Source organism: Dasypus novemcinctus, chromosome 25 (genome assembly GCF_030445035.2).
Source record: "Dasypus novemcinctus isolate mDasNov1 chromosome 25, mDasNov1.1.hap2, whole genome shotgun sequence".
Classification (NCBI taxonomy): Eukaryota; Metazoa; Chordata; class Mammalia; order Cingulata; family Dasypodidae; genus Dasypus; species Dasypus novemcinctus.
In genome coordinates, this window is record NC_080697.1 from 26,089,695 (window position 1) to 26,098,136 (window position 8,442).

The window sequence follows — 8,442 nt, forward strand, 5'->3', positions numbered from 1 at the left end:
ATCAAAAATTTTTTTTAAAACTATAATTTTTAAATTTGGGGATGAAGGTTGGGCTAAATATTTTAACACCTGAAAGTATTTTCAGCAAATGCTTTTTTCCAAATAATCAAGCTCAGGGAAATAGTGATAAAAGACGCAGGTCACGTATAACCCCCAAATAATCTACTCTAGAGAAGGAAGGGCTTGGGAAGTAAGATTTTACTTTGGAATGACATAATGCCAAGCAGTAGGTTATGTTTCCAATATGACCTTTATTGAGCAAGTACTGCTGTGACGGTTAACACCAATCAACAAAAGGTTGCAAACTGTGCATGTCAACGAGGTTCTCCCATGAACAAAGTCCATTTTAAATGCACCAGTGAGGTAAACATAATTATTCATATGTAGCTTTCTTAAGGCTAAGAGAGTTCTGTGTTTCATTTATAATTTTTGGCTCAGTTGGTTCTTTGCATAATACATCTCGAGACATCCCCCCTAAGTACCCCCCCTTCCAACAGCTTAGGAAATTGGCAAATTCCCCAGGTACATACAATATCATGCATTGAATCCCCCGAAGACTGAGGAGGGTGCACCCTGAGCTTGCATGCAGTTCCCTCATATTGCACAAAGTAAAATACAATGTCTGGAGCCCCCATGGGAGAACCCGTTCTGTTTTGAAGCTGTCAATCACATGCATTTTGAAATTTTCATATGGCTTAACCTTTTGCAATGGATTCAAATCTTAGTCACTCTGGGTGACTTCCTTTACTATGGCATGTGAAGTGACCTTTTCTACCTTTTTAGTAGACACTAGTTTCTCCTCAAAGGTCTCTTCATGCTCTTCGACCTTTTGAGTGACGGTTACAGATTTAGTGATGTATTTGGTAGCACCATCTCCTCCCTCACTGGTGATTGTTTCCACCTTTTTGGTCACCACCACTTTCTCCTCACCCCCCTTCTTTTCATCTGCCGGGCTTAAGTCTAACCCATTTGTGACTACCCCCTTCTCCTCTTCTCCCCCACTGCCTTTTTCCTTAGTTTCCTGCTCTTCCTCCTCTTTTCCTTCCACCTCCCCATTTACAGCTATGTCTTCCTTCATGGATTCCTTTGAGACCTGATCACTCCCCTCCTCCTCACCTCCTCCTTCCTCAGCTGCTTTCTCCTTCTCCTGTGGCTTCTCTGCCTCTTTGGCTTCTTTCTCCATCTTCACTTTTACTGATTTGGTGACTACCTCCTCCACCACTTCTTCCTTTACTGGGGATTCAACTTTCTTCTTATCTGGCACCTCTTTTGGTTTCTCTTCCTTTTTCTCTACCTTCTCTTCCTTGGGGCTTTCCTTTGCTTCTTCTTTCTTGTCTTCCTCAGCTTTCTGTTCTTCCACTTTCTGTTCCCCTTTTCCAGCTCCAGCTTCTATTTTTGGTTTTACCTCCTCCACTGGTGATTTGGGCACAGGGGACTTGGCTTTCTCTGGCTTTTCCACCTTGGGTTCTGCCACCAGCTTTTCTTTGATAGCTACCTCTTCACTCTTTTCCTCAGGTTTCTTTTCATCCTTCACTTCAGCTTCCTCTCCTTCACCTTCAGCCTCAGTTTCTCCTTCTTCTTCTTGCTCACCTTCCTCTTTTTCACTAGACCCTTCCTTTTCAGATCCTCCTTCTTCAGCTTGGTCTGATTTAGCACCCTCATCTTCTTCCTCTTCTTCTTCCTCTTGGCCTTCTTCTTCCTCCTTTTCTCCTTCTTCCTCTCCTTTAATTTCAGGTGCAGCAGCTTTCACTGGAGACTTTTTGGTAGCTGCAATTTCTTCTTCAGCTTCTTGTTCCTCTTCCTTTTCTGCTGCCTCTTCTTCCTTCTGCTCTTTCATGGAAACTGCCAATTCCTCTGCAACGGCTGTCAGGGCATCTTCCATTTCTGATTTCTCATCCTCCACTTTGGTTTCCTCTATGATCTCCTCAACAAATTTGTGTTGAACCTTTAGCTTGGGAGCCTCTACCTTGGCTTTCTGAATCTTACTAGATATTGTGATTGAGGGCTGTCGGTATGTATAGAGTGGCCCAGTGATGCTTCCTGTAAATGTGCTAAATCTGGTCTCTTCACCCTCCAGAAGTTTTCTGAGAAGAGAAGCAAGGACAAGACACAATTAAAATCTCAATGGGCCTCCCAAGCTTCATTTCATTATGGGTAATGCAGTAATCATCTTCGAATACATAGACTCACATAAATAAAAGATTCCACCAAGCTGGTGTAATTCCTGCAATACCAGTATATTGTGTCATATTCAGTGACAGTCACAGATCCTCTCTGATCAACCACTTGCCTGCTGCAGTAATTTCCATACTGGGACTAAATCTCAATTCTGCAGCATTCCATTTGGTGCAACATGAGTATGCTAAAATAGTGTCCCATGAGCCAGGAACAACTTAGTGACCTCCATTAGCACCTGGACTTTTAGAATGTATATTAATTTTTTTAAGCAAATATAAGTGTTCAAAATAAAAAAAAAATTGAACATAATCCAGAACTTAAGCTTAATCAATTTATACCTGTGTATTAATATGGGTGTGTCAAGTTATAAATTGGTCTTCAATTTAATTATAAAGTGTCTCTTCACTATAATTATTCTGCTTTCCCGGAAAGATAGCCCTGTGAGTGTAATTCATGCTTTAATATTATAATTACCTTACTGAGAGTATAAAAACTGTTTAACCAAAGATTTTCCCCTTTGAACTTAGTGAACAGGAAATATGCAAGTTAGTAGCCATCTTGTTTTCTCTATGTTTATACATTTGTCTGTACCTACACATACATGAAGTACATAGATATATAATCTATACTAGGCTCTCTGATATATTGTAACACATCTAAATTATATATACCTATAAAGTAAATATGTTTACATTGCAATATATCAATCTATGCCTGTTCTTAGCCAGATGATGGCAATAGTAAGCTATGAGGGAAAAAAAGACATGCAATGTCCTGATATTTGCCCTTGACATAATCATAAAGTTGAAAACTTGAAACCATGAGATGAAATATTGAAAATTAAACATCCGTTTTTCCTTCAAACATGTAGAAAACATTTCCAGTGCAGTACAAAATTTAAACATCCGCTTTGAAATTAATCAGTCCTCCACCACAAAACACTTTATTTCGGCTAATGCTCATTCCTTTAAAGCTGTGTGATAAGTGGTAAAACCACACGGGCATTCTTTAGAAAAAATTTTCTTCTTTAAGGAAGAAAACCAGGCGCTGCTTTAAGACTTTTGCAATCTGTCTGCTGCTTTAACTTAATTGGTGAAGGTTCTGCCTCAACAGCCTCTGCAGTGCGGTGGGCACTGCGGCCATGTCCGCAGTGAGCACTGTACCTGTATGCAGCGATCTCGATATCCAGAGCCATCTTGACATTGAGGAGATCCTGATATTCTCGCAAATGACGAGCCATTTCCCACTTCGTGCCGCGAAGCTCATTTTCCAGCTGCTGGATGGTGTCCTGAAACAGGCACAGGGAGTCCATGTAGACTTACCCTTCCAAACCGCAACCTCCTTCACAAACCGCTCACTGTCCCCTCCTCTTGCTCACCCCTCACCCCGGCCTCGCTCCAGCTCTGCAAACCTCTTGGACATCGCTTCCAGATTTTTTTTTTTTTTAATACAAGGGGTTCTCAAACAAAGAAACATGATCAGCGAGACATTTCCTGAACACTTCCACGCCTTGAGACTAGTCAATTTAGAAGCTGTCTCAACAAGAAACAAACATGCGTGAGAACACCCCACGGTTGATCCTGTTTTTCCCATCTGAGCCCTTCGGCCTGAAGCCAGTTTTGAGAGTTCTTCTGATCACAACCCTAATAGTAGAGAATACATATATCCGGAAAAGCTATCCTAAAGTTGTTGCTTTATTGACCACCTTCTTTAAACGCCCAAAGGTGCAAAACTCAAAGTCCCGAGGGAAAAAGCGCTAATTCCCCCCCTCTTAAGTTCAGGGCTTTCAAGCAGCGGGGGTTAATGCGTGTGGCACGAGTGCGGCTGGGACGCGGACAGGCGAGGACAATTTGCGTTAATTTGGGACTGTGCTCGCGCGTTCCGGGGCTAGCGGCCACCAGGGAGCGCGGCGGAGCGGACGCCTGGGCGCGCGCTCGAGTGGCGGGGACGCGCCGCGCTGGCGCTGGCGCAGGGAAGCCACGCAGCCGCGGTTCCTACCTGGTAGCTGCTGAGGTCGTGGTTGTGGCGCTCCTCGATGTCGCTGAGCTGCCGCTCCAGGGATTCCTTGGTGCCGCGCACCGATTCCAGCTCGATGCTCTTGGACTGTAGCTGGCGCCGGTACTCGGCGATCTCCTCTTTGGCCGATCGGATGGCCTCCTTGTTATGTTCCGCCGCCTCGGTGAGCTTGGCGTAGCGGCACTTAAACCACTCTTCGGCCTGGTGCATGTTTTGGTCTGAGTGGCATTCGAGTTGCGAGCGGATCTCCTTCAGCGCGGACGAGATATCTGTCTTCAGGTAGTCTTTGCGCTCCACGGTGATATGCGACGCCTGGATCTGGGCCAGCAGGTCTGCCACCTCCTCTTCGTGATTGCTTCGCAGGAAGGCCACTTCATCCTGCAACGACTGTACCTTCTTGTCCAGCTCCACCTTCACCAGCGACGCCTCCTCTATGTCTTTGCGCAGCGCGCGGATGGCGGCCTCGGTGTCGTCGCGCAGCCGTGCCTCCTCCTCGAAGCGCTCCTTGAGCCGGTGGATGTCCTCCTCCAGGTGGTCCGAGTCCAACTGTACCTGTGCCTTTTCGTGGTTCACCATCTCGAGTGTGGCGCGCAGCTCGCGGATCTCCTGGTCGTACGCGTCGCCCAGCTGCGCGTGCGAGGCCTGCTTCTGCCGCAGTGCTTGGATCTCCGCCTCGATCTCCTTGTTCTGCTGCTCCAGGTAGTGCACCTTCTCGATGTAGCCCGCGAAGCGATCGTTCAGCCCCTGCAGCTGCTCCTTCTCGTTGGAGCGGGACAGCTTGAAGTCGCCGCCGGGCCCGGAGCCGCCGTTGAGCAGGGACGAGGACTGGCTGAAGTCGAGGCTACTCTCGGCCGAGCTGAGCATGGCCGAGCTGTAGGCGAGGCGCGGGGCGAGCGCGCTGCGCTTGTAGGACGAGGACACGGTGCTGGGCGAGCCGCGGGACCACGACTGCGAGCGGAAGCCGCTGGACGGGGAGCCGCTTACTCGGCTGAAGCTTGAGCGGGTTTCGGTTACCCGCCGGTAGGCGGACGGGTTGCCCAGCGAGTCCAACGTGTAGCTCATCTTGGTGGCCTTGGGGCGTGTGGCTGTCACAGCGTTCTGCCGGCCTAGCTGCAGCCCATTTATAGCAGCTGCAGCTGGTGCGGGGCCAGGGCCCCGCCCCGTAGAGGCGGCGGCCGAGGAGGCGGGGACTGCGGGCAACCGGGGCTGGAGATGGGGGTGAGGGTGGGGGTGGGCTGGGGGGAGGCTTAGCGGTGATTCAGCGCCGGCTCCACGTGGGCTGGCTGGTGCGGCAGTCGACCCCGGACTTTGCTGCCCGAGTCGGGTCTCTTCCCCACAGCTCCCCTTTCGGTTCCAGACCACTTGTCGCCCCCAACCCCCTTCCTTCCTCGGTTCTTCACCTTCTGGTAGCGTTTAACGCTCTCGGGGCGAACATCCATCCAATGCCCTTTGTCCAGTCACCCTCCCTTTCGCGCAGCTTTTCGCCAGAACCCCTGGTCCCCTTGTTCTTCTTTAGCCCTCTCCACTCTTGTCCTCACGGCTTTTTCTTCTTTTTGTCCTTTCTTCATTACTTTTCCCCTTTACCCATCTTCGGTGCTTAAATCACTTCCCTCTTTTTAGCACCTCTTCTCTTTCCCACTTTTAGCCTTTCTCAGTCCCAGTCGCCCCTCAGCCCCTTCCTCCGGGACCTTTTTCTCCTATTCTTTCCTTGTCCCCTTCTTCTTCCTCCCCTCCCCCTCCATTTCTTCTATCCCCTCCTCCACCCTCTTATCCTCCAGCTTTCCTCCCCTTCCCCCACCCAGTCTCTGTATTAAAGCTGCAGGAGTGAGCGCAGAGGAGTTGGGCCTAGGGGAGGGAGGGAGGGAGGGAGAGAGAGGGAGAGAGAGACTGACTTTGAGGAACGGTCTGCCGGCTTCAGGAGGGGGACAAAGAGAGCGGGCCGGGGTAGCTATTTGTATAAAAAGTGTGGGATATGGCGATACATTCTCCTTAACGTTTGGGGGACATTCGCGGCTTCCGCAGCGGCAGAAGGTAAGGCGCTCGTGCTCTCTATGGCGCCGGCAGCACCAAGGACAGCGCCCAGGCCGGCGGGCGTAGAGATTTAGCGGCTCAGGGAGTTGACACCCAGCCTGGCCTTCGGGTTGGAGAGGCTTCCCTTTCTTCTCCCCGAGTGAATACAGTTAAAAACTGTAGTGACTGTTTGCTGGAGCCCAGCTGGGATAGCACGCTAAGAAATCTCTGCAATGCAGAGTTGACAAGATGAACAGATTGTAGATTTTGAGTGTAACTAAAATTCGTTGAAGTCAGTTAACAGAAAGAATATACTTGTAGCCCAGTTTGAGTTGCCTAACATATGATGGATGCAGAAAATAGAGATATAGGCCTCTCTATTTGAAGGTCAGACGTTCCTTGGAAAGGGGAATTTGAAATCAGCTGGGGTAAAAAGTCCAGGGAAATATAGTTTGTTATTTTTGATCACACATAATTGCCTTGTCATCTTTCAGTTCAGTACTCCCTATACATAACTGCAAAGGTTGAAAAGGCATCTGAATTAATTTAAAAGTTGCCAAAAAGATTCAGCACAATCTTGAATCAAACCAGGTATTTCCCCTCTTTTACGTGTACTATACCTCCCTATTAAATGTTAATGACTGATTTGGAATAGGTTTCCCATATTTTTAATATGTTTATTTAAATAAAAAATTCTACACAGATTTCCTGCTGTCTGATGCATTGCTAGCAGTTAAACTTTTCCTCTATTTTGGATGGTGCTTTAGGGGTAATTCAGGGTAGAAAAGTTAAGAATACTGCAAAGAGAAAAATAAAATGCAGGACTAATGACGGTGATTGCTGGGACCACAGGCACCAGTGACTACAAGTGAAATGCTTGCTGCGGCTGAGAAGAAACCACAGCTTGTGAAAAGTAGAGACTCCTGACTCAACTAGCTTCTTTTCCCTCTATGTTTTCTCTAGTCCCCTTTTTATTAAATGACAAGGTGATATAAATCAGTAAGTAATCATAAAAGGCCTGGGTTTCTGGTGTAAGTTTTTTTCCTTTCTTTTTAATATGATCTCTTGGCCCATTTGTATTTTAAAATAGGAGAGGTTAATTTAAGGAGCTACTTGTGGTTCATCAATATGAAACTGCATCATTGTAGGCTGTGTGGGGGAAGGATGTTCCAGTTTGCTGTGTGTCAAGTTACTCATGCAAGAAGACCCCACATCTCAAAATGTTGGAAGAGACAGCTGACACAGTGAGGGAACTGAGTTGTGCGTATGGTAGAAAAACAGGATTTTCTGGTTTCAGATGGATACATAAAGGAAAAGGGAAAGAAAAACCTCTGTCTTTTGAAAAGCACTGTCCATCACAGGGTTGTACTGAGCAGGATGTCATGTAGATAAGGCAAGATATTGACTATGCAGTAACTGTCTATTTGAAAAAGGAGATGTAAATTACTGTGCCTTAGTTAATTATTACTTGTTGTTTTTATTAAAAATATAAAAACCCTAGGCATATGCACTGAAAACACTTTCTGCAGTGAGAGCACATGGTCTCCTGTTAGTTTTCTTCAGGGCTTTGAAATGAGATGGCTCTGCAGAGAGACATTTACAAGAAAACACATGTCTAACTTCACAACTAGCCTGTTTTGCCTTGTATCTAAAATGGCTCAGAAATTGTTAAGCTTCCAACTGGTTACAGAAGGAAGTAAGTGTTGCGTACACACAAAATAGAGGCTAATTATTCAGGCTAAATCTGATGCCTATAGCTTAAAATTGTAACTTCAATGGAAAACAAGGTATTGTTCAGTATGAGCACAATAGCATAATGGAGAGAATATATAATTGTCATTTTAGTAACGAAAAAAGTTCCAATGGCATGAAAATGATTGATCCAGTTCCATGTTTCGCAAAGTATTTTCTTTTATATTAGACTCTTTCACGTCAACCACTCTTCCCGAAGGTGACTTGAAGGTTATACCCATCTGTGAATTTGGTATAAAAACTTAAAAAAAAAAAAAAACTTTCACAGATATTTCCCCCCTTTTGTCTCATATATTTTTGAAGAATATTTACTACCCTAGTATTTTTCATAGAAAGAAATGTAAGGTTTTGCATTCTTTAGCCTAATGCCACTAAGACTATGGAATCCTCTAAATATATTAATGAGAGAAAATAAACATGGGGATTCATCTTAATTTACAGCATTGTCTTGAAGGAGTTGAATTTGGCTATGATACTTTTGTAATT

The 8,442-nt window shown here is 46.0% G+C and overlaps 1 protein-coding gene across 1 annotated transcript; it reads right to left on the bottom strand.

Moving 5' to 3' along the window:
* Positions 1–231: 231 nt before the first annotated feature.
* On the bottom strand, positions 232–8,209 carry NEFM (neurofilament medium chain). The gene is made up of 3 exons (XM_058287849.2): positions 4,177–8,209; positions 3,342–3,466; positions 232–2,084 (listed from the first exon to the last, which is right to left on the bottom strand). Exons 1-3 carry the CDS (start codon positions 5,254–5,256, stop codon positions 722–724), a joined length of 2,568 nt encoding a protein of 855 aa, XP_058143832.1. The 5' UTR covers positions 5,257–8,209; the 3' UTR covers positions 232–721.
* Positions 8,210–8,442: the final 233 nt, after the last annotated feature.

Coding starts and splice junctions, on each gene's coding strand:
- NEFM (XM_058287849.2), bottom strand. CDS start 5,256: ATGAGCTACACGTTGGACTCGCTGGGCAACCCGTCCGCCTACCGGCGG. Junction 3,467..4,176: donor ACGACCTCAGCAGCTACCAG/GTAGGAACCGCG, acceptor TGCCTGTTTCAG/GACACCATCCAGCAGCTGGA. Junction 2,085..3,341: donor ATCGAGATCGCTGCATACAG/GTACAGTGCTCA, acceptor TTCTCTTCTCAG/AAAACTTCTGGAGGGTGAAG.